The following is a 25,772-nucleotide window of genomic DNA, read 5'->3' as shown; positions in this document are numbered from 1 at the left end:
GCTAAACGTATTAAAATACATTTAAAAGTTAAAGTATTTATGCCGTCCTTTACATTTTCAGGCTTCATGTTTGCTCGTGTTATAGACTAAGCTACCCACCGCTATAAAATCTAAGTAATTAAAATGACCAACAGTTGTAAAGTGTCAGTGAATTACGTCACATAATGTGACAGCAGCCATTCCCCCACTCTATGAATGGTACTTATGGCCACTGATCAGTGGTCATTGATCGGTGGTTGCTGATCAATGGTCATGACAGTTTGCAATGATCAAGAAACTGACGTCACAGCCCATTGTTCATTCAGTGCAGTAGTTTCATCACTGTGTAAATGGACTGTTTATAAGGCTGGGCAAACTTGCAGTCAGCTGACACTGAAGAAGTCACTTGGATGAGTGACTAAATGCTTCTCCCACTGAAAACGCTACGTCCAGATACACAGAATCAACCTTGAGGGATGTCCTTACCTGGATGATTGAGCATACATCAACCGATCATGCATGTGACTGTTTATCGGTAAAATCGATAATAAGTTTATCGGTACTTTTATCTGTTGTATCTGGTTTTTAAAGCTTGTGCAGTAAGATTATAAGTAAGTAAAATATAATGCCCAGATAAATAATCTAAGAGCAAGTATCCATCATACATATTCAGTTTAAACTCACGCGCAGCGCCACTTTTAAGCTAACAGCTCTGTAATAAGACACGTGCCCCGCCCCTCCCCCTTTCAGGTCCGGCTTGCAGACGTAAACATTACGCGCCGCTTTTATTTTGAATGTCCCAAACGGAAGTAGCCGTAGGTCTCGCTGTAGTTAAACGCTTTCTTCGTTTGCAGCTCGTCCTCTGCGAGGTTGTGGTCCGCTGTAGTTCGTGTGTCCGCCCTCCCCGCGGCTGGACGTCTCTTTAAACTCGCTGCCTGCTTTTAAAAAGCCCAGCTATGCACCGCGCTAAAGGTTAGAGCGGGTTTGGATCGCTCCTGTGCTGTTCAGCACCCCGGGGTCGCGCTTAGTTTGCGCCGAAGACCCTCGTTTGGTAACCAGAAATCTCCCAGAAATTCCGAGAATGGAGCGAAATGGGAATACCTGTGAGGATGACCTGCAGGGTGCTGACGAGGAGGAAGAAGTGGACCCCAGAATACAGGTAAGGTCGGGTTAGGACAATGATTCCAGATGTGGAGTGACAGTAGGTTAAAAACTGTCAGAGTGTGTGTGTGTGTGTGTGTGTGTGTTATATTTTGACTGTCTCCAAAATGACGACTGAGAGCTGTAAGTTCAATAATTTGGTTAACACAAGTCACAGCCTGAGGATTGCCAGTCTTATTTAATCACACCCCTCCCTTTCTCCCTCTGTGTGTGTGTGTGTGTTTTCCATCATTGGTGTGTTTTCTGTAAACAGGGAGAGCTGGAGAAGTTGAACCAGTCTACAGACGACATTAACCGCTGGGAGAGTGAGCTGGAGGTGAGACCCAACAACACACTGCTGGCATCAGAATGATTGCCCCTCAAACACTGAGAGCAGGGCGTAAGCCGAGCTCTAGCACCCACCCAGCAGTCACTAAGTCTCACTTTTTTTAAAACTCTATAGTGGTGAGAAATCGTGTCAGCGCTGTGAGATTTGTCTCTCTGCCATTGTAGTGTCAGGGATTTGCCTAGCAACAGTGCCATTGTTTTAAAACAGTCTAAACGGAAAGCTTTCGAAAGATGGAAAACTACTAAATGTGCATCAGTCGGAAGACGTGGAAAAACTGAAGCAGGAACTGTCCCTCCCTGCGCTTTATAAACTCCTAGTGCAGCTGTGGTCGTAGTCGAAAACACAGCAGTGGAGCGGTTGGTGAAATTCCTCTATTGCTCCATAATACTCACATTCATTTAGGAGTCAGAACAGAAACAGGAATCAGACACATTATGGAGGAATAAAGGATGTAAAGTGAAGCGAACAACTGCAGGAAGGCGGACGGCACACAGAAGGGCCAGCTTCGGCTCAAGTGTGTGCTAGCTGGGTCACTGTTGAGCAAAAGTGAAAACATTCCAGAGCGAGGCCTCAGTTTTTTGTTTTCCTGAAAGTAGGCCTCTTCTGTTTCTCATTAGCCCTGCGCTCTCATCCAAACCCAGCAAACCACAGCTGGAATGAATGTAACAGCACGCACAGAGACAGAGAGGGACAGCAGGAGAAATTTTCCTGTAATCCATGAAATTCCAGCTGAATTTTAACTTTAAATTCCAGCTGAATTTCAACTTTATACATACATATACATATATATATATATATTTTATTTTTTAACGTATTGCTTGTTGGTGCTTTTGGAAAGCTCACCTTTTTCACAGCTTTGGCAGTGTTTACAGGAAACAGCAGTATAAGTAGGGTGATCGATGTATATACACGAGCGGACAGAAGAATAGAATAGAATAGAATAGAATAGAATAGCTTTTTATTGTCACTGTTACAAGAACAGTGAAAGGCAGTTTGGCATCTCTCCATGTGTGTGGAGTACACAATAGCGTAAGTATTTACACAATAACAGACAAATTTACATTTACACAAGAAAGATATGTACAAGTTATACATACACCTGCAAACATACACGCACATACATACATATATGTATATATACATATATGCATCCGTACATACATACACACACATATTTCCACATACACGCTTACATCTATATGCATACACATACATGCCATCTAACTAGAAGAAACATGGATGCATCTGGAGGCAAAAAAAAAAAGCTAAGGAGGAGCTAAGGACTGTGGAAGGAGCCCCTGGCAGGCTGCAGGGGGTTCTTCTGCAGTCTGGAGCTGATTAAAAATGATGTACAGTAGATTCAGAGGATCAGTAAGTTTGGGCGGAGAGTTTAAATCCATGGTTGAGTCTGCCTGCCAACGTTAAACCTCTTCTATGTCTGGCAGATGTGGGACTGTGCCCTTGTGACTGCATGCCATCATGAGCCTCCCATAGAAACTAAACAGATTTTAAAATTTTAACCTTTATTATGAAGCGATAACTACGTCTTCTTTATTATTGTCCCAGAGAAAGCGTCTGATTGAATCTGTCAGCTCCTGATGAGCTGATCTGCCTTAACGAGCCTGTTATACATGTCCTTATTTTTTATCACACATATAGCATTTGCTGTGGTGAATTGAAATAATGCAGTCATTGTATGGAAAAGTTAAACTAAGCTTTTTCTACTCTGTATGATGTCACTGAAGGCAGATACCCCTCATCACGGGTACACATCTCTTGAATGTCTCTTGAGTATTCTGGTCTTTTGCTTGTGGGGAGCATCCACCCAGACGAACTTTGACTTAAACGCAGTGTCTTTCAGGAATTGTTTTTTTAAATCCAGAAAAGCCCTGAAACAGGCCCTGCTGCCACTGAAAATAAGTGACAACAGGACTAATGGAAACATGAATCCAAATCTAAATTCTTCCACGGTGTGTGTTTGTCCTGTATTCGTCCACTCAACCCCAACCAGTCATGGCAGATGCTGCTGGTTGCTTCCTGTTAAAAGGGAGTTTTTACTTCCCACCAAGCGGTCGCTCATAGAGGGTCATATGATTGTTGGGGAATTCTCTGTTTTCTCTGTATTATTGTAGGGTTTTTACCTTACAATATAAAGCACCTTAAGGCAACTGTTGTTGTGGTTTGAAGCTATATAAATAAATTACAATTAAATTGAAATGTTTGGTCCCTGAATGCAGAAAACTACCATCATGAAAAGTGGACAGTGTGTGATCAGCAGCTTCATTTTTCAGTATGACAGTGATACCAAACACACTGCCAGTGCATTAAAATCATGCCCGAATAGAAAAGCGCACAATGAAAGAACACTATCAGTCATGGATTGGCCTCCCCTGAGCCCGGACCTCAACATTATTGAAGCAGTGTGCGATCCTGCTCACAGAGAACCAAACAAAAGGCAGAAACATCCAAAGAAGAGCTTTGAATGTCCTTCAACAAGCCTGGAGAACTATTCCTGAAGACGACTCAAAGAAATGGCCAGTATGCTTATGTAAGGGAGTTCAGACTGTGATGATGAGTAAAGGTGGTCATACGAGGGCTTAAAGTAGGTATTGACAGGTGGGGAAACCCCAGGTTTCAGTGTAACGGTGCAGCGTGGAATAGGTGACTCAGACGAAAAATGAGTCATCCAATAAGTTTTATTCTCAGTAGATTTGTCTTCTCTGAGGTTACCTCATCCTTTTGTTGTCTTGTATAATGTTTGCTAATGTTTCAGTAACTCACTGCACGTTTCCCACTTTCCTAGCAAAATATAAAGAAATAAGGGGTGGCTCAAGACTTTCTCACACCACTGTTATTTCCATTTGTTTACAATAAATCTTGAATTTGTTTGATTAAACTAGTTTTGTACAGACCAGCAGCGTGCTCACAGAGTTTACCTCGTAGATTCTGTGGCGCGTCACCCGTCGTTGCAGGAACAGGACGTAGGAAATGCGATGATGTCACAGGAAGTGTGTTTCCTGTAGCACCCTCTCCCTTCTCCCTCTTTAACTGCTCATTTATGCCATTCTGTGCTCTGTGAAGAGGATGCAGCTGCTTTTTAAACCCCTCTTCGGCAAATTAAAGCATACACAGACACGCAAAAGTAGCTGCACAAATGCACATGGATATTGGGCCCTCCTGCAGTAATGCTTCAGCCTTACTCATACTCATACTCATTCAGTAGGTCACCACAAAAAAACATAAGCAATGCTGCTCAGCAACAATGAGAGCTGACACACCCACTGGATGAAGAAAAGAAAAGAAAATATAGTTTACACACTCTACAGTTGTGTGTTACATGGGTAGACCATGCTCTTGTATAGGGGTAAGACTAATGGGGGCAACAGGAAATCGCACACCACAATAAGGCCCGATATTACACAGATATAAATAATAACCACACTTGTTGTTCTGTAGCGCTGCACTGAAGACACAGTGGTGCTTTGAGCAGTCTACCATGTCCAGCCTCATAGTGTGACCCGATAAGTTCCTCTCCTCATTTCTAAGCATCTGAATGTGTGTGTGTGTGTGTGTGTGTGTGTGTGTGTGTGTGTGAAGGACTTCCGTCAGAGGTTCCGAGCAGTGCTGGTTGAGGCAACAGTCAAACTGGATGAGCAGGTGAAGAAGATCGGGCGAGCAGTGGATGACTCCAAACCCTACTGGGAAGCCCGTAAAGTGACAAGACAGGTACACACACACACACGCACACACACACACACACACACACATGCACACACACACACACACACACATGCACACACACACACATTCACAAGAGTGAGCTGGAGCGACTCCAAGGTCAGCAGACAGTGTGAGAGCAGGATTACTGAGGATTAGCAATGAGAAGTTTAAACAGCGCCGCTTCTATCTACTTAAAGGGACTACGGTCACATGACGCCTATATTTAAACTCAGTCACAGCTCTGAATCTTAAGCTAGTGTCTCACGCACACACGCATGCACACATAGTCTCTGCGTGGTGATAGACTTGCAACATTTTGCATGGCCTAACTTGTTTCTTTTCGCTGGATCTGGGAGTACTTGTCATACTTGCAGCACTGCTGCAGGGCAACACAACCTAAAGGTTAGGACACCCAATCTGTGCTTGTCCCGCTGCAGTGGCTCGTCTCATTTACTGTTCTAGCCTGTTGAAGTTTCCACCCCTCCATCCTAGCCAATACAGGAGCTTATGAGTCATGCATCAGAAGGCTGACATTTGCATGTCAAACTGAAATAGATTTTGTACTTGTACACATGTGTGTGTGAATGTACGTATGTGTGTGTGTATGTTGCTTATCTCTGTTGCGCTGTGACAAAATACCTGCCGGTGGCATCTGCTTCTGGTATTAACACGTGAGAGCCAGGGATTACTGGGAGGTTTTGAGTTTTGATGGGACCGGCATTTGCATGAAAGGATCAAAATCCTTCGCTTGCATGTGTGTGTGTGTGTGTGTGTGTGTGTGTTTGGGTGGTTTAAACAGAGCAAAGCCGATAACGGTCTCGGGTTTAAACTGGCGTATTGTCTGGTTATGATTTATAGACGAATATTTAATATTTAATACACGACCTACTTTAAAGGGACTCATGCATGACCTCACTGACCCTCCACCACAGACACACACATATTCCATCTACCCCCACCCATAAGCCAGTCTCATCCCCTCAAACACCGCCCCCCATGTTTTCCCCCTTACATTCCAACAACGCTTGGGGTGGGTGGGTGGGGGCTATATAGGAATTTGCCTGCACTGTCCTCTCTTTTGTCCTTTTTACCCAGCATTCACTTCTGCACCGCTGCCTGTCTGGCTGTCTGTGTTCACGCCCTCCAAACCCCACCCTTACCACATTGGGTATTAGTCACCTTTCTCCACCTTTCCCAGCCCTCCAACCCTCTCACCCATTTGAAATTGTAAATAGGATGTCTTTAGAGAGAGTTAGACATCAGACAGGGTGACTGTGTCTAACACATGAATTACAAATGAGTCTCACACACACACACACACACACACACACACACACACACACACACACACACACACACGATGATACGAGCAGCCATGGTGCATATCACAGCCCGCCAGGCTGTTTCAGATCAAAAGAACATCATATTGTTTGGTTCTGAGTGTCACATGATTTGGCCTCTATGACATCAAGTTAATTAACTGATAACAAAGCCCATTCATTATGTGCGTGGTGTCTGAAGCTCAGTGTGCTTTTGTGCCATGAAGATAATGGCAAATTGTGTTCTCTGACACGTTATTCACGAGGCTGCCAAAGACTTTTCGTCAGGCTTTTTGCAAAAGGCACACAGCACTGACACTTCATGGAAACACCACCAAGCCTGCAATGAGAAAAGCTGCTCTGACTGGGAAGTTCTGGTATTTTTGTGTCTCTTTCTGTCTTCATCTTGTCACAAAAAAAGATGGATGTTGTTTTAATGTTTCAGTTCCTTTTTTCTGTTTTTCTTCTTGTTTTTGCCTCATTAAATATCTATTACCCTCCTTCTGTTTCCCCCCCTCAACCTCCCTCCTCTTAGAGCCTGGGAAATGGGTCATGATGAGAGACAAAGAGGAAGGATTCATCTTTAACACTTTGTTAAAATGGCAGATCACGCGCAATAAAAAAGCTGTTATCTTCCGCCTCTTTTCTCTCTCTCATCGCTTTTCACAGGCCTTAACAACAACACTGTCACGACAATAGACGCCAAAGATTTTGTTCTTTCTGCATTTTGTGTGAGTCGTAGCGGACCTCTGATCACTCACCGGTGGTGGCTTTGTCTCAAAGATGGCCGACGTTACACAGCTTGTGTGACTACACTGACCTTTAGTAATGTGAAGTGCGTTGCTTCCAGGGACATGGACAGAGAAAATCTCCTGGTTGTACTCCAACTTTTTTTGTAGTTCATTAACACTGCTGTTGTCCACATTGTGTTCAGTCACTCAAAGTATACAGGTGTAAATACCTGCTAGCACTTTGGTGTCAGTTCAGCTCACTGCTTGAGCAGGCTATATGTTGCAGTGGCCCTGGGATCAAGTCCAACCTGCTGCCCTTTGCTGCATGCCTTCCCCTACTCTCTTTGCCCCTCTTTCCTGTCTACCTCTCACTGGTGACCTATCAATTAAAGGCAAAAAGCCCCTCCAGAAAAGTATTAGCAGGTACTGTACTTGTACCTATCTATCACAGACAGACTATTTTGTTGGCAGATACACTATATCACCTTTGAATTCAGGTGGTTTCAGTCTCATTGCCACAGGATTGAAGTCAAGCACAAAGCCATGCAATCTGTCTCGTTTTAATGAGCTCTCAGAATTTGAGCGTGGTACTGTAACAGGATGCACTGTTGCAAGAAATCAGTTTGTGAAATTTCTTTCCTCCGACATATTCAACCATCAGCTGTGAGTGGTATTATTGTTTCAGGTAAACATCGCCAACGAGCTGCTGGCTCCATAACTGTAGCGCTCCAAACTTCCTCTGTTATTAACATCAGCACAAAAACTGTAAACTGGGAGCTTCACCTCATGGATTTCCATGGCTGAGCATGAAGGTGGCCCGGTGCTTTTGTTCAAATGGTGTATATTACACAGTGACTTTGGTGTTGCTGTGTTACATTTCAGCTTTACAGTAAGTAATAAACATAATTCTTTGCACTGTTTCTATAATGTAAATACCAATACCAATGTGTAGGCTACGTCTTAGAAGTGACATAAGTTTCTTATCCTTGGAGTCATGTCAGCAGGATTACATTCATACAGACCACTTCATGTGTTTCAGCCTGGGTTTTGTGTTCTTCTGCGTCTGCATCTGTTTATGGAAAACGCTGGTAGAGAAGTCGCTCTTGGATTTTAAAGAATAGATGTTTGAGACGTTGAGCCGTGCATTCATGTTAACATAAATAATAAGTGTTAACATGAATTCACGGCTTTATTTCTTAGTTTAAATGGAGCGTTTAGTAGAAACAATCGTCCATTGAAAACACGTTGAGATAAAAACACAAACTAGACGAGCAGGTTTGGTTCCATTGTAGTTCACAGTCAATACAGACGAAACCCTCTGAAATGCACAGGGAGCACACCGACAGACAGGCAGCATGAAGTACGTCCCTCTGAACTGCTGCATTGCTCATAGTACACTTGTTAAATACTAATGACCAGAGGGAAGGTTTCTCCCCGATTATTATTATTCTCTCTTTCAAGGACATTGAATTGGAGTTACTGTAACTCCTTCATGTTAGTATTCAGCCAGTGCAATGACCTTGGAGTTATGCCTGTCTGAGTGGGTCCAAATATGTCCAGCGTGATGAGAATAACCCTCCTATTGACTGTGACTGTGGGCAGGAGGAGCCCACTCACAGTGTGTCAGATTTCCTCAGCAACAAAGATTCTGTTTGTCTATTGGATCAAGGCTCAGTTGTCTTTTTCTATGAATGTTGGCCTGTTTGGGCGTCAAAGGGAATCAACCAATTCGATCAATTCAGTTTTATTTATATAGCGCCAAATCACAACAACAGTCGCCTCGGGTTGCTTTATGTTGTAAGATAAAGACCCAACAATAATACAGAGAAAACCGTGACAATAAGACAAGCTCCTTATGAGTAAGCCTTTGGTATCAGTGGGGAGAAAAACTCCCTTTTAACAGGAAGAAATCTCATGTAGAACCAGGCTCAGGGTTAGAGGTGTGAGGGGAGGGAGGCCGAGGGAGAGTATGGGTCCTAAATTAAACACACAGGCAACACAAAGACTCCTGCTTCATTCATACCATGTAAGAATAATTACTCGGTGAACTTTTACTTCATAAAAGCAATTTTAAGTAATTTGTCACTATGATTTAAAGGGAACCTGTTTTGCTTTTCTTTAGTTTTTGTCATTCTTCTACTCTTATAGAAGTGGATCCTCATATTCAACATGGATAAAGTTTCAGCTATGAGCCAAGTTTCAGGTTTCAAGATCAATTTTGTGTAGATTTTTCTAATCTTGGCTCTTTGTGATGTCATATCTCTAACATGGTCTTCTTGGGCACACAGCTCTGGCTCAAAGACACTGGGACTCTGCACGCCCATTGGCTAATGTTTTATGATTGACAGATCATTAACCAATGAGAATACACTGCTTTAGCCTCCCTGCCGAATCTAAGAAGAACTCTAAGAAGCCCAGTTACTGGCTAAAGTGAGAAGAAGTTAAGGCACTTATGCATGAGAGGGCATGTGGAGATGTGCTGTTGTCCATCTTTTATACACAGTCCGTGCTTTGGCTGTGAACACAGCTCTTCAAATCTTTTGTTTTGTTTTTCAAGGGCAGCCAATCAGGATAAAGCTGGCTTAAAGCAAGTAGGGAAAGAAGCATAAGGAGCTTTTTTTTTTTTTTTTAGACTGCACCAAGAACCAGTAGCTGAGAAATGAGCATTATTTTGACCTGTGAGCCAAGCAAAGGTACTCTATTAGGGAAAATATGGAGCAGGCAGTGAGTTGTTTGACATCAGAAATGTGTGCAGTAATATTTAGCTTCTGAATTGTATTTTTAGGTGGAACATTTGGTTTCCAGTCTGACTTAATAAGTTCTGACCGCTGCTTGTCCTTCCCTGAACTCCAGGCTCAGATTGAAGCGCAGAAGGCCACTCAGGAATTCCAGCGGTCGGTGGAGATCCTGCGGGCAGCCAAGGAGACCATCGCCCTGGCCGAGGAGAGGCTGCTCGAGGAGGACACCCGGCAGTTTGACTCCGCCTGGCAGGAAATGCTTAACCACGCCACACAGCGAGTAAGTATATAAAAGCAGCACAGCCAAAAAATTCCATCCTGAACGAGCGGTTTAGCCTCAGGCGCTTTTTTTCTCGGTCGTTTCAGGTGATGGAGGCCGAGCAGGCGAGAACGTGCAGCGAAGCAGAGCACAAGAAAACAGCAGCCAACTACAATTCCTGCATAAGCCACATGAGGCAGCTGGAGAAGAAACTGAAACGCTCCATCAACAAGTCGAGGTTTGTGATGGGATTTTGGGAAATGCTGCTCATAAGCTCCCCGCCGCCTGAACCTCTTATGCGAGCGTGGTGGGTTTTTTGCCTTTACTGGATAGATTAGCAGTGAAGATGGACAGGAAACAGAGGAGACAGAGAGTGGGAAGACACACAGAAAAGGGCCGTAGGTCAGACTCAAGCCCAGGCCGCTGCACTCTGGCCATGGTGCAAGTGGTTGCCTGCTCGCCCACTGAGCTAAAGTGGTGTTCAAGAAGTGGGGGAAGTGAAATTTCTGTAACCTGATGAAGTCCAGATGTTTTGTGTGTTGGCTGTGCAGTGCTGGGTTGCGCTCCCTCCATAGAGACGTGGAATGTGACTGCACACAGAGGAGGGTTATTCTTCCAGCGGGCTAAATTTCTCTCCTCCCTCTCTCACTTTTTTCTTCTTCTTCTCCCCCTGCAGACCGTATTTTGAACTCAAAGCAAAGTATTACCTACATCTGGAGGTATGTATCACCTACTCATAGACTCGAAGGAGTAAACAGTACATAATCTATATATCTGTTGTGTTACAAGGCGTCGTTACTGAGAAACACCGTTTTATTTCTCACAGCAAATAAAGCATCATGTGGATGAGCTTCAGGCCAAACTTATGGTTGCCAAAGCGGAGTACCGCACGGCGCTGCGCAACCTGGAGAGCATCTCAGAGGAGATCCACGCTCAGCGACGTTCCCTCGCCATAGGCACCAGGGAGCAGGGAGTTGGAGCAGAAGGCGACGGCGGCAGCGACGACATCGCCAACTTCAAGATGGAGTCGGACGGTTTGTCAAGTGAGTGCCACGCCCACTCGGAGATGGGCAGTCACCCGCATCATCGAGCCGCGTTATCATTTCTTTGTTTTTGTTGAGCCGTTTGCATGTGCGTGTCTTCAAGCTCACATCCCCGTGTGTGTGTGTGTGTGTGTGTGTGTGTGTGTGTGTGTGTGTTTCAGTGGTGTCAGTGTCTATCGACGAAGAGGGCAGTCACAGTAGCAGCTCAGAGGAGGAGGCCGACTCGCACTCCACCTCCTCGCCCCAAGCAACCTCTTCCTCGCCTTCCACCTCTGCCTCCACCCCCGTCGACATGCTCCAACCTTACTCGTCCTCCTCGCTCCGCACCCCCTCCTCATCCTCCTATCTCTCCTCCTGTCCCTCTTCCTCTTCCATCCTGTCCTCCTCTTGCCCCACCGGTGTCCTGGAGGTAGCGAGCCCCTGTGGCTCTCACAGCCCAGACTCAGTGTGCAGTTCCGGGCACGCCTCGCCTCTCCTGGGCCCTCGCAGCCAGTGCAGCGGAGCCTCCTCTCCAGACTGTGACCAGGAGAGAGGTGTGTGTCCCACTGAGCACTGATGTGAAACCTGATCCTGAGCACGTTTCCTGACAAACAAAAGCAATGATTGAGGAATTATTTTGCAAAGGATGTTACACGTTTAAAATAAAAGTAGGAGTCCTCGTGAAAGACTCTTAATTTAGAAGTTGTTGGTTAACTTTTGTCTAAATCTCTATGTCGGATAATTTCCCTGATTTAATTTAACCTTTCCTTGCACTTTTCTTCCTGCATGTTTTCCAGGCGACAGAGCAGAAGGAGCAGAGGCGACACTGGAGAGCGGTCTGAACAAGCTGACCTTGAATGTAGCGCAAGAACGAGATGAGGATCCCGCTGATGAGCGAGACCCCCATTACATTAACCCCGAAATCACATCTCCCACCTCCGCCACGTCCATCCTGCTCCTCAACAGCGTGTGACGAGGATGCATCGTGGCGCGAACACTCGCCATGCGCAGCTTTAAGACTCAGTGGATTGACTGGCAGAAGACACAATGGGAGGAGAGTGAAGCGCTGCACACCCGCATGACTTTGTGTCTCATTCGTTGTGTTGTCTAAACATCAGTGCTGTCACGTGGAAGATGCTGTGCGTAGCGTGTTTAACATCTTTCATTACAAACAAATGAAATCAGGGACAGGATGACTGATGGACTCTGCTTCACCCTTGTGGTGTTGAGTGTCAGCCTCACACTGCATTTTCCCTGGACCCTCCCCTTCCCTCCCGCTCTGTATTTGCTACAGAAGACAAAGTTCTTCTCATTTTGTGCCAAAAAAAAACTCTTTGTGTAGTACAGCTGTGTGACAAAGTTCCTCTACAGACTCTAGAAGATGTTGGTGATTCATGCAGGATATATCCAAGGTAACACAGGAAACTTAATAGTTAACCTGCTACTGTTGGCACCGGTAACATGCATTTCATTATATTGAACAGCGTTACGCTCCTTTCTTACTCCATGTCTAAATTCTTGGACTGATTTGCAGGTCAGATACGGGGGGTCAGTTCATCCTTATTTTTACCCTCCATTTAAGCCAGCTTTCCTTTGATTGGTTGCCACAGACCTAAAATATCCCCTTTCTGTGACATCATAATCTTAAAAAGTGTTTGAAACAATCTGAATTAATCACTTGTACCTAAATTGAACAAATTTTTTAAGACTTTGGCCCACCGCTGTAATAGTATTTATAAAGGTTAATAGATCCCCTTTAAGTGAGGGTCAAACTGGGACAAAGACGAGCTGTCTCCTGAAGGATTAGTCCATTTTCGAACCCCTCCCTTCTACTCCTGTTTATTCCAAATGAAGAACGACGGCGTCGGCTCTGGAGAGCAGAAGAAGGACCTGGAGTGCAGGCGACGCTCTGAACACTAAAGAGACTTCTGGGGGACCGAGCCCTGTTTTTGAGGCAGAACTGGTCTTCCATTTGGATTTGTGAATGAGTGACTGAATGTGTGTCAAGTGCAAAGTGCAAACTGCACTGTGGGGTCAGCGGTTTGCACGGATGTGTGAGCGAATGACTTTTTGAATGCGTGTCTTGTGTTTTTTGACCGATCCTACCCTGTAGTACAAATACTCTATATTTATACTCCTGTATTCTTGTATATGAACGATGTCGTGTGGTTATCGTTGTAACTGTTTAACACCAAATAAGCAATAAACACGTACTTCATCTAACTCAGTGAATTGATGGTGTGTGTTAGACGTTCAGGTTGTTGATTGTCATACTGGTGATCACTGCAGCCTGGTGTTTGGGAACTTTTTATTTTATGTTAAAATATGCCACCGGTGGAAAAAAAGTGACCCGAGTCATCAAATGAAGCACCAACAGCTGCCTCGTACTGCCACAGCTGCCAGCGTAGTGCAATAAAGATGGTCTAGAGTAACAGATTTGCTCGGCAGCAAGGCCGACTGGGATTGCTGAATGTGAATGTTCTTTATCTGAATGCTTTGTTTGGGGATATTTGGTCGTATCATTTGATAACCTTCCGTTTTTCCTGCTGATTCCTTTTCCAGTCAGCTGTTTTTTGTTTTGGTTTTTTGCAGCGACACACACTCACTGTTTTTAGGTCTGCTGAGCTGTTTAAAGAGTAACCTCATGACTTCAGTTAGCGCCCTGAGACAGATCGTAGAACGACTTCTCACTCCAGTCCTGTCTGTCTGTCCATCTGTCTGTCTGAACAGGCTGCTGCCAGCAAGCTACCTTTCAGTTATTTAATATCCTGTGATCTCCCCGTCTGTGCCAGATCAACTCCAGAGGTTTCACTGAGACGCAGGGGAACAACACAGCAATGCTCTGTCACACACTGACACCTAGTGACAGGGTTGGGTTCTGCTTTTTATGAAGCACTAAAGACTGATTGTCTCTCACTCTCAGCATATTAAATGTTGTTTGTGGTTTTAGGTTATTAGAATTATTTAGAATTAAATAAAATAGAATCACATTGCATAAGAATAAATGAGTACATTAAAACATTTACCATACAAAACTGAATAAGAAAGTATGCCCTCTGTCACTTTTAATGTTCTTAAAGGTTTTTAAATTAGTTTCATGTCAGTGGTAACACAGCAGAGATCAGATTTCTCACTTTATTTGTTTGGTTTCATTTAAAATTAGGCCAAAATGCAGAAAAACAGAGTACACGCTGATATTTAATAGCTTATGGAACCTCTTCGACCAGTTATCATTTTCTGTGCCACTTGATCAGTCTCTTACATCTCTTTGGAAGAAGATGTAACATAACTTCAGTTCACTAAGGTTTGGGCATTTGCTCATGCACAGCTCTCTTGAGGTCCCACCACAGCATCACAATCAAGTTGAGGTCTAGAGTTTGGCTAAGCCGCTGCAGCACCTTGATTCTTTTCTTGTTCAGCCATGCTGTTGTAGATGCAGATCATCGTCCTGTTGCCTGATTGTGTTTCAGCCAATATTTAGTTTTCAGACAGATGACCTCACATTTGACTCTAGAATACTTTGCTATGCTGAGTTAATGGCAAATTTAATGACTTCAAGGTCCCCAGTGTCCCATGGTTGCAAAACAAGTCCAAATCATCACCCTTCCACCACCAAGTAACAGTGTATGAGGTGTTTGTGCTGATATGCTGTGTTCTGTTTTCTCCAAACGTGGTGCTGTGCATTATGATCGAACAGCTCCACTTTGGTCTTGTCTGTCCAAAGGACACTGTTCCAGAGATCTTGTAACTTATTCAGGTACAAACCCAAGCTGTGCTGCCAAGTTCTCTTTAGAGAGAAGCGGCTGTCACCCTGCAGTCCTTCCAAACCAGCCACACTAGTTCAGCCTTTTCCTACTTGTACTGTGATGAACTTTAACATTTAACATACTAACCGAGGCCTATAGAGTGTGAGATGCAGCCCTTGGATTTTTTTGTTTTACAATTCAACTGAGCATTGGGGAGAATTTCCACTCATGAGAAGACTGTTGTTGTAGTTCACCTGACATTTGATTTGTCTAATTTTGAGACCTGCTAAGGATCAAAATTATGTTATCCTGGTACGTAAAACCTCAGAACTGACAGGAGCCATACTTTCTTTTAACAATGAAATTATAAATATTGTAACTACAATGTATGTACAAGACATTGTCACTAAGAGTCAGGATTGTCTTTTTCTTTAAAATGTCAAAATGTGCACACGTTGGTGTTTTTTTAAATGCACTGGGACATAAATGTAAAACATTCAGCATGTAGTTAATAACACAGCTGTAAACGTTGATGTTACTGTGTATTAGCTTTTTGTACAATAACAACTATTACTTTTGAATCTCCACCAGCTTAACGCTCACAAACATACATACTCACCCACAGACAGACAAAACACACACACACCTTCACAGCTCTACACTTTACAATCAAGAAGAAAATCAGCAAGATGAATCTTTTTGCATGCAGACTCACCCACAAAACCACATCTTCTTCTTTTGCTACAACTCTGCAACCATCAAAACGTGTCTTTAACACACAGAGTTAGAGAATTATACTAGATTATTTATTTATTTTCTCTCTGTTTTGGTGTTTTACAGCAGTTTTTTAGGCCTGTCGCTTCCTCCTTTGTCCTCCACTTGTCCAGTTTTCTTAGTTTTTTCAATGACACACTGCACACCATGCTGAGTATGCCAGGTTCTCAGACATTAGCTCTTTTAGAATCAAATTGTTGTTGTAAAAATAGTTTTTCATGCTTGTCAAACTGTATTTTCTTTGACATTTTTCAAATATTCAACAAAAGAAACAGGGATAAATTCTGTATTTTTGCAACAGGCTATTAGAAACAAAGTGCGTAAAGACGGCATTTAAAAAAAGTTCTTCGTTAACACCATCACCCTTCACAGAGCACTAAACCATCTGCAGAACAGGAAGAAATACTTGACGATGCTCTTTGTGGACTACAGCTCAGCGTTCAACACCATAAAACTATGGTGTTGAGTGTACCCCCCTCCCCCGACATCCAGCACCGGATCCCACGCCCTGTACACCTATGACTGCACACCAACCAACGTCATCATCAAGTATGCCAATTACTCATCTCTGATGGAGATAAGACAGCATACAGGGCGGAGTTAGAGAGTTTGTCCCGCTGGTGCTCCAAAAATAATGCAAAGCTGAACGTCCTTAAAACAAAGGAACTCATAATGGGCTTCAGGAGGCACAGACAGGTCCACTCCCCTCTAATTATAAATGGAGAATGGGTTTAATCTGTCTCCACCTTCAGGTTTCTGGGCACCCACATCTCCCCACATCTCCCCTGATCTCACCTGGACCCACAACACCAACGCCCTGGTAAAGGCCCAGCAGCGGCTGCACTTCCTCCGTGTCCTGAGGAAGAATAATGTGGACCAGAAGCTGCTGCTGACCTGTACTGCTCCTCGGTGGAGAGCTTGCTCTCCTACTGCCTGGGTGTTTGGTACGCAGGGACCACTACTGAGAACAGGACGGCTGCACAGACGGTAATTAACACCACCCAAAAAAATCATTGGCTGCGCTCTGCCACCCCCGGAGGCCATTGCCAGATCCATCCAGGAAAACATCACTGGTGACCCCTTTCACACAGCTTACCATCTGTTTACCTGCTTCTCTGGTCAGCGCCTCAGGTCAATTAGGTCCCACACCTCCAGGCCCAGTAATAGTTTCTTCCCCTAGGCCATTCAGACTGTTAACAAACACCCACCTCACGAATCTGAGCCATGGTCTGTGTGACCCTCATCCCTCAGGCCACTATTTGAAGCTATTTTGTTCTCCAATGTGTGTCTTTCTCTTATTTCCGAAAATATTCCTCTTGATTTTATATATTTTTCCTCTTTTGTTATTTTTTCCTGCTGTCTACTATTTATATTTTATTCTGGCACTGTTGGTGTGGAGCACCCACAACTTCGTTTTACACATACAATGACAATAAAGGGCTATTCGATTCTATTCTAAATAAATAAATAAATAAATAAATAAATAATAATAATCATGGATTGCATTTAAATAAATAAAATGAATAATAGAAATTGTTTTAAAATTTTGTTTTAAAAACTTCTGGAAATGGTCAGGTATGAGGATTGGACTGAACGTGAATTAAGAAGCAGTCATTGTCCAAAGAATACTTTGAAAAACCTTCAGAAACTTTTAAAGACTATTCTCGACATCACTTTATTTATTTTTTTTAAACTGGCTCATTAGAATCAAAATGGGGCGACTTGACACTTTTGCACAGGATAGTATATAAAGAATAGCTTTACAGAAAGTAACTCTTCTCTATAACAAACAAAACCCAAGAGGGAACTCTGACTGATCCTGTTGTAAATGTCATTTAACATACAATTAGCTCACAATTAAGTTATCTAATCAAAATATTTATTTCCGTCTTATTGAATTAAGGATTTTAAGAGCTCCAAACAAAAAGAGGACGCCTCTGCCTTTCATGAAACGCAGTGGTAGTTCACACAAACACTGCCCTTTCCGCTGTTTTCCTATTATCTAGTTAACTACAGTCGTATGACATACTTCACATGATGTGCGTGCAAATAAAACTGTGATTGGAGGAGACACTTCCTCTGCGCGATGTGATTGGTGGACCGGGCAGGCACCGTTCTCCATGATTTAATCATTGTTTTGGAGGTTAAAGAGAGTCCGCAGAGCAATGTGTTTCTGTGAGGTTTGGCTTTAGTCTGCCAGCTGTTCTCATTGTCTCTCCGAGCATACAGAAGAAAACATGCAGCTTTGGTACATTGCAGCTATTTTTTTGTGCGCTGTCGCTGGTAAGGAACTATATTTCATATTTGTTTGTTTTTTTCAGGTTAGCTGTTTACAGTCAGCCAGCGTTACATGCTGTGGAGGTAGCTAGCACTCGGTGCTCTTATTACGCCGTCGTTACATGCAAATAAACATGTTAATAAACTTTCATTAGCATTCAGTTTGCTAAATAGGAGGCTATCTTTGGGTGTAGGTAGCTATACAGTAGAGCAGGAATACATACGATAATTTTTAACTTCCACATTAAAGTCTTCCTGTTTTAGCTTGAGAGAAGTGCTAATTTATGAGCGCCACTAACCACACTTTACTTTATTATTTACCAAAACTAAAACTGGTCCTTTTATGATAAAGTGGACTTTAAAACTTAAAAAAGGAAGGTTGAGGTATGCGAAGTTTATCTAATTTTATAACTTATATACTTATGTTTTATCCTCTGCTCCGTGTGTTAGAAGTTAAGAAAGCGTCTGTAAATGACCAGTGTTTGTGGCAACCATGTAACCAGTTATAGCAAATATCCAGGGATAGTTGTCAGTATTTCTTACTTTGCCATCTGCTGCTTATTGCACCTACACACAGCTCTGCAGTTATATTACTAATATGTATTGTTTTAACTCACCTCTGCTTCTTTGTCAGGTACAGAGGCAAAGGCAGTACATAGCCTTCCTGATTTTGGAAAGAGCTATCACGTCAAAGGTAAGCTGTGAACTAACAGAGGGTTACACAGTATGTTTTGGGCCTTGTTGGAAGTTATGTTTCATTCAGTATTTATATTTCAGGAATCATCTCTCTGCCCTATGCTGAAATCGAGGAACCATTTGAGGCCTGGTTAGACCTAACAGCAAAGTCAAGCCGAATAGACTACTACCACGGTGAGAAACCCCCTTCAGCTGATTCTCCTGAAGCAGATTCTGTATTCCCCTGCTTGGCTAATCAGTAATTTGAAATTGAGTGCCTGTTGTGTAAGAGAAACGATACCAGACTGTAACATTATCGCAAAAAAACAGAAGTGAAAAAAGAAAGAGTAAGCACGAGTGATGAACATAATCTGATGACTCGTGTTGCATGTGACTTTGTACCTTGGTTATGTTCCCAAAATTGTGTTTTTATATGCTTACAGTGCTGATGATGGCTGGTGCAAACTTACCCATGAATACTCCTCTTTATTTAGTTTTTCCTCCATCAGACAAATCATCATCTTGACTTGTACATAACTGTAGTCTGTTAGGAAAAAGGAAGAATGAACACATTCAAAGTAGTAATGAAATAATAATAATAAAATTGAATCCTGATATAATGCATTTCTACTGACTGGTGTATATGCCAAAAGGCCCTGACTATAGCTAATAAAGGTTTTGTCTGAGCCACACAGAGAATATTCATTCAGAAATCTTGAGTTATTAACAAAATAAATGTACTATTGACATTAGAGAAGTCAGTAATGTCAAATTTTAACACCCTTTATCACCAACAGGCCAGGTTTTGACTTACCAGTTAGCATCAGAGCAGCAGTATGGCACTGCCTATAAGATCTCGCCTGAGACCACTGAAGAGGAGCTAAATGTGATGAAGTGCTTCCAGATTAATGGAACAAAGGACGAAGCAGTCACACCGCAGGCTGCGCTCCCCGATTTGCAGGACTTCCAGGTGTGTGTTTTATTTCTTTTATTCCACTTTTCAGTTTTATCTTCATGAGTAAAAGTGTATATATGGAACAGTCTCCGTTTGTTAAAACAGAAGCCAAAGCAGAAAAGTCTTAAATCTGTATACTTCTATCATTCTAATGGCCAGAAGGGGGTAATTACCCTACTGCAAGAAGAAGTCAGAGTGTACTGAGGTCATGCACACAGGTCGAGTTGACCTCGACGTTGGACATGATTTAACCACCGGTTGCTAGGGAAATGTCTATTCCCCAACCAGTTGGAAGTGTTTCTAGTAGATTGCCAGTGTTTGTAGATAAGCCCTTCACTTACAGTCAGACCAGTAAATGGGAATATGCTACCATTGCCAGTATTACTAACACTGGGGGAATACTAATATTTCTTTAGTGACAGGTGGTTTCCAGGAAGTCACTAACCTGTCTGTAGGCCTGTGTGACTTTGGTTATAGGAGTCATTTTACCAGTGACTGCCATCAGCCTCCAGCAATCATTCACAGCTGGTCTTGGAGTACTCATTTTCCTCCTCACGTTCAATGGTTGTCAGATCGTCACTCTCTAGACCTGTAGCACTGTAGACGCATTTACTTGATCCTATGTTGTCACCATGATTGTCACACAATCATGTTATTTATGGTTAAGAATTTGACGTCACGTGGTCAGTGGTGATGTGTCAGCAAAACCTCAAAAGAAAACACAGGTAAATGACTCAACTGCTTACCTGAGCTCTTACCTCAGTAAACCATTTCTGATGGGTTTATGGTCTCATAAGTCATGAGTCAGAGTCTTCTTTATTACAGTGTCATGTTCATTTTGTAAATTAAAGTTCAGTTAAAGAGCACGTCTTAATGGAAAATAAACAGTCATCATTTATGTGTATTTATACCTTAGTCACATATTTCATTGAATGCTTTTATCTTTTATTTTGACAAGTGAAGTTGTTCATTTCCCTCCTTAGTTCCTGAGGGTGGAGTACTACAGAGGTTCCCTGTGTCAAGTCTGGCAGAATGTGACCACTGTGGGTTACAAGAAGAACACGTACACACTGTGGGTGACACATTCAGAGCGAGGTGCAGATGGAGGAAAAGACACCCCCATTCCCATTCACTATGAGATGATGGGATACAACACTCTGCTGGGGTCCCATTATGACAAGTACTTGGTGGAATACAAGGAGTTCAGCACTGAGGTGAACCCCAAAGTCTTCCTGCTGCCTGAAGGTTTGTGTAAATATATACCTGCTCGACCTTTTGGAAGACTCAGAGAACAAAAGAAAAACAAAAACTCCTTCTTGTTGTGTTTCTATACAGGCATGAGTTGTGGTGGGTTTCCTGGTCCCGGAGTGGAGCACCACATGTTGGCCAATCCAATGAAAGATCTCATCCACACCTCAGCGTCAGGCCAGTCACAGCGCATGTTCAGCCATTTCAAGGACAAGTTCCAGCGGCAGTACAACGATGAAAGGGAGCACGAGAAGAGGGAGCATGCTTTTGTTCTTAACCTACGGTGAGAGCAACATTTAATACTTTAATAATAATTGTGAGGCTACAGTTTTAGCAGTAGTTTTTCAGCGGTGTGTCTCTGACTGGTTTCTTGTTTTTCTAGGTATATTCACTCTAAGAACAGAGCGGGCATGTCTTTCTCTCTGGCTCTGAACTCTCTGTCAGATCGCACCATGTCTGAGCTGGCAACCATGAGGGGAAGAAAAAGGGGAAAGACCCCAAACAGAGGGCTCCCCTTCCCCTTCAAAGCTTATGAAAGAGTAAATCTTCCCGAGTCACTCGACTGGAGGCTTTATGGTATGTATAAGCTTTAAATATTCACCAAAGATGCATCTGTGAGGAAGGTTTGTTTTTTCACCTTAACTCTGGCCTCCCAGGCGCTGTGACCCCAGTAAAGGACCAGGCCATCTGTGGCTCCTGCTGGAGCTTTGCCACCACTGGAGCAGTAGAGGGCGCTCTCTTCGTAAAGGTAAAAAGGATAGGAGGCAGCTTGCTGCACAGTCCTTGGCCCCATTCCAGTGTTTTCGAATAATGGGGCTCCTTCCCTATTCTCTTTGAAGCTGCAGATGCTCAGCTTGATGCTTCATCTGTTCTTGTTTGGGTTTATTTGCATTGCAGTTACGTTTGATATAAATTTATAGTTCACATCTTTCTGATGTTTTATGGAGAAATTAGGTTTTATTTTAATACTCCTTGTATGAAAGTGGCTCGTGCAGGCAGAAGAATACGCCCAGTGAAATGAGTAAAATGCAAAGATGCAAATTATTCAAGGAGCAGGACTGATATAGATTCTTTGTGACAAAACCAGCAGAACCATATCCATAAAAATAACCATTTGTAAATTAGATAGATAGATGTGACAGTCTGTCACATTTATTCAGCGTAGTGCCGCTGTTTGAGTCTACTGACCTTTTTTAAAAAACAAAAAAACAAACAAACATCCTTCTCTCTGAAGTGCAGCCCTCCTTTTGGGGGCAGGTCCACAGGAAGATTCATTGTGTAACTTCAGTCGTGTTGGACAGGCTTTACAGTGTGTGTGTCTGTGTGAATGAATGAACCTGAGGGGATGTCAGCTTTGGGCTGCCTCCATCCCGTAGAAAGCTGAGCTCAAAGGCATTCCTTATCCCGTGTTGCCTAGCAACTTGATCCAAACATAGGATCAGTTTATTGGGACTTGACGGCACCCCATTGAAGTGACCGAATTCTGTGTCTCTCCCTCACATAGGAGACTCTTAATTATGTGTCCTGTAGCTCTGTAACTCCTAGTCTGAGGTCCAGTGATGGAGGAAGTCTCAGGTCTTATACTTAGATTAAAGCTCCTGCTTCACTGCGGTGTAGTAACAACATTTAAACATTTACTGAAGTAAAATGTGTTTGCATCACAGTATACTTAAGGTGCTGCTGGAAAGCTTGGAAATTTCCCACTGAGTATCAGTAACATCTGATCTCAGTGTTTATTTACACATCTAGTTTTAAATTACTGATCAGAAAATGCAAAGGACATAATGAACACCAAAATCCAGGGTCGAAAAGTAAAGTAAATGTGGAAGTGAGCCCCTTGAGACTGGCTCCAAAGGCGATTCACTCAAGTATAAAAGATCGATAGAGCTTCTGGGTCTGAAAAGTGAAGCAACTCCAAGTTTATTCTTTTTTAAAGCCACCGGGGAGGTGATATCTGTGATTTCAAAAATACTCCTGCCTTATAAAAGTCTGTAGGAGAAGATCCCATAAATCTTTATCCCTTTTGTAAATTTTAGTCATTTGAAGTGTCAAAAAGGAGGATTATCCAGGACATGCTCCTTGGCATCAGCGCGGTTTCACGGTCAGATTACCCCTCACTGTCACATGTGGTTCAAAACACCAAGATGATGTTGCAATAAGATTTCACAGTGCAGTTATGGTAGCTATGTCCATGTTTCACACTGTCAGTGGTCATAAAAGACTTCCATGTAAAAATGTCCAACTTTAAACCAAAACATGTTTTTAAGGTCTGGTTTTGGTCTCTGTAGCTACTTCTTGTTTAACGATGTATAAATATATAAATGTAAGGGATTCATCCGTGTAATAATCTTAACATTTCTCACTGACATAAAGCTGCTTGAACTGCTAATTGCTCTGCAGTAATTGCAAGAACAATTTGTTTTGGCTTGGAGGAAGGACTGCTGTGAGGCTGCAGCAGGTCGCCTTTGAACCTGAGCGATGCAGTGACCCTTTCCCCACGGGCAGGTTCATAAACAGAGCCACTCAGTGGGGGGCACGCTTTGAATTTAGTTCTTCGTGATCTCACAGCATCTGCCTAGAAACCTGTAGATTGCAGCTGGAGTAAAAATGGTGTAGGAATGAGAGCCCATTATAAATGTTTAGCTGTCTTGTTTGTCTTTCATATAATCAAATGTCAATAAAAAGTGGATCAGTGGATTAAAATGCCTGCAGTTTAGTACAGTGTGATTCATGATTAGTGCAGAGTAAGCGCAGGCTGTTATGATCATGCCGAGTGTAATCATACTTTTGCTCGTGTCTTTCAGACGGGCTCCCTGCAGGTTCTGTCTCAGCAGATGCTGGTTGACTGCTCCTGGGGTTTCGGTAATAACGGCTGCGATGGCGGGGAGGAGTGGAGGGCGTACGAGTGGATCATGAAGCACGGAGGCATCGCCACAACGGAAACATATGGCGCCTACATGGGAATGGTGAGATGATTTCACAGCAACAAATCAAAAAATTAAAAAGAGCTTGAGCCGTTTCACGACATTAATAGTGTAATTTTACAAATCTTATAATTGTGGCATTAACGGCATGTTTGATTTCAGGCTCAGGAAGCCTGAAATTACAGTTAAACAAGCTTTTGACCAGAGATTGTTTCATGTGTCTCTTAAGTACTTAAAGCATTCAGAAAGTTACTGTCAGTTTGCCCCACTGTGTATAACTGTGTATTTATTAACATGAAAGGAAGAGACTGACTTCCAGTGACCTGTGATTATCCCAAATTGCTCCGGTGTCACCCAAAAGTAGCAACACCTGAACAGTATTTTGCAAAATTCAGTTATGAATCTAGCATGCTCTAACTAAGCAGACATAGGTCTGCTGTTAGAGAGTAGTATTAAATATTATACATGTATTTAAAAATAAACTACGTGACGTTCATGTCTTTAACCCGGCTGCCCCACATGTGCTAGGTCACAAAAAACAGAGGTGGGCAACAAGTTGAAATGACAACTGGTGGTGTGGATAAATGGCCTTTACTGGGCAGCTATTCTACCACTCTCTCCAGTGCTCCTTGTTAAGTTTTCCTTTGTAATAAAACATCAATTTTAAGGTCCAGAAATATTCAGAACCCAAACAAAGATTCACATTTTGTTCCAATAATTCCTCCGCTCTGGTATTCCAAATAAAATAACATTCCTTGCAGCTATCATAGAATCATAAGGAGCAAAACATCACATACTTTCTTTCTGTGTTAAATAATGGATTGTTTTTCCATTAATTTGCCCTCCACAAACCCCAGTAAATCACATGTGTATGATTCATTTCAATACATTCTTCCCTAAACTTTAAAGCAAAACCTACAAATTTACATTTAAAAAACAAGCCACCAGAATAACTGCCTGCTTGTTTCATTTACCAAGTTGGGACAGCACCTCCTTATTAACAGTGGATTTCAACACAAAAGAGGATTTCGAGAAGCTGTGAGAAAGTTTTACAAATATTTTTTTCTCTATGAATAGAACGGATTTTGCCACGTGGACTCATCCAAGCTCACCGCACGTATCCAGAGCTACACGAACGTCACGTCTGGCGATCAACTGGCCCTCAAGATGGCGCTCTTCAAAAACGGCCCCGTGGCCGTGAGCATCGACGCATCTCACCGCTCGTTTGTTTTCTACAGCCACGGCGTCTACTATGAACCTGCTTGTGGTGAGTTTTTTTCTTTCCCCAGTGATTACGTTAGCAACTATCCTTCACGCTCACAACAACGTAACCCGCTGGTTCTGTTTTTCAGGGAACACTGTGGATGATCTGGACCATGCTGTGCTCGCAGTGGGATATGGCACCCTGAATGGAGAGCCATACTGGCTCATCAAGAACTCTTGGTCCACATACTGGGGCAATGATGGCTACATCCTCATGTCTATGAAGGATAACAACTGTGGTGTTGCCACTGATGCTACATATGTTACACTGGCATAGACTGCGTCTTCTTTTAAAGCCTTTATGTTGCTGTTGGTGCCACTTCATGACTGATGAATTACACTTAATCTTGATGTGTGTGTTAGGCCAGCTTTATGGGGAAAAATCCTAAGAACTTATCGTGGACTGAACTAAACATGACGGCCTGATTGGGAGGAGACAGCACTACAGTGTGTTGCATTGATAACAAGACAAACTGGATCATTGTGAAACAAAAAGTGTTACGTCCCGATAATCATTTTTGTCTCTGTGATGTTAGTTTTTTTTAATTGCTGCTTGAAGGCAGAATTTTTTTGAAAACAAATTTAAATAAATTTGCTGGTCCCAGGAAGTGACTAACTCTGGTTGCTTTGTCTGTTTCTACTTGGTGGCACAC

General features: G+C 42.9%; 2 protein-coding genes across 2 annotated transcripts; both read left to right on the top strand.

Annotated features, from left to right (window-relative positions):
- Nucleotides 1–808: 808 nt before the first annotated feature.
- Nucleotides 809–13,480, top strand: LOC116320486 (SH3 domain-binding protein 5-like). Its single transcript, XM_031740106.2, has 9 exons — nt 809–1,138; nt 1,394–1,456; nt 5,066–5,194; nt 10,092–10,256; nt 10,343–10,473; nt 10,912–10,954; nt 11,062–11,278; nt 11,440–11,811; nt 12,055–13,480. The coding sequence occupies exons 1-9, from the start codon at nt 1,061–1,063 to the stop codon at nt 12,228–12,230; spliced, it is 1,374 nt and encodes a 457-aa protein (XP_031595966.1). The 5' UTR covers nt 809–1,060; the 3' UTR covers nt 12,231–13,480.
- Nucleotides 13,481–17,903: 4,423 nt separating this feature from the next.
- LOC116320483 (digestive cysteine proteinase 2-like) lies at nt 17,904–25,740 on the top strand. Its single transcript, XM_031740103.2, has 11 exons — nt 17,904–18,060; nt 18,689–18,748; nt 18,832–18,924; nt 19,527–19,699; nt 20,668–20,929; nt 21,020–21,215; nt 21,315–21,508; nt 21,589–21,680; nt 23,737–23,898; nt 24,934–25,123; nt 25,209–25,740. The coding sequence occupies exons 1-11, from the start codon at nt 18,015–18,017 to the stop codon at nt 25,394–25,396; spliced, it is 1,656 nt and encodes a 551-aa protein (XP_031595963.1). The 5' UTR covers nt 17,904–18,014; the 3' UTR covers nt 25,397–25,740.
- Nucleotides 25,741–25,772: the final 32 nt, after the last annotated feature.

Source organism: Oreochromis aureus, linkage group 22, assembly GCF_013358895.1.
Source record: "Oreochromis aureus strain Israel breed Guangdong linkage group 22, ZZ_aureus, whole genome shotgun sequence".
Taxonomy (NCBI): Eukaryota; Metazoa; Chordata; class Actinopteri; order Cichliformes; family Cichlidae; genus Oreochromis; species Oreochromis aureus.
This window is presented reverse-complemented; position numbering and strand designations above follow the sequence as displayed.

Excerpts from the sequence above, each read along its gene's own strand:
- LOC116320486 (XM_031740106.2), top strand. The coding sequence starts at position 1,061 with ATGGAGCGAAATGGGAATACCTGTGAGGATGACCTGCAGGGTGCTGAC. Across the intron at positions 1,139-1,393 it reads AAGTGGACCCCAGAATACAG|GGAGAGCTGGAGAAGTTGAA; the intron begins GTAAGGTCGGGT and ends TTCTGTAAACAG. Across the intron at positions 11,279-11,439 it reads GGAGTCGGACGGTTTGTCAA|TGGTGTCAGTGTCTATCGAC; the intron begins GTGAGTGCCACG and ends TGTGTGTTTCAG.
- LOC116320483 (XM_031740103.2), top strand. The coding sequence starts at position 18,015 with ATGCAGCTTTGGTACATTGCAGCTATTTTTTTGTGCGCTGTCGCTG. Across the intron at positions 21,509-21,588 it reads ACTCGACTGGAGGCTTTATG|GCGCTGTGACCCCAGTAAAG; the intron begins GTATGTATAAGC and ends CTGGCCTCCCAG. Across the intron at positions 25,124-25,208 it reads CTACTATGAACCTGCTTGTG|GGAACACTGTGGATGATCTG; the intron begins GTGAGTTTTTTT and ends TCTGTTTTTCAG.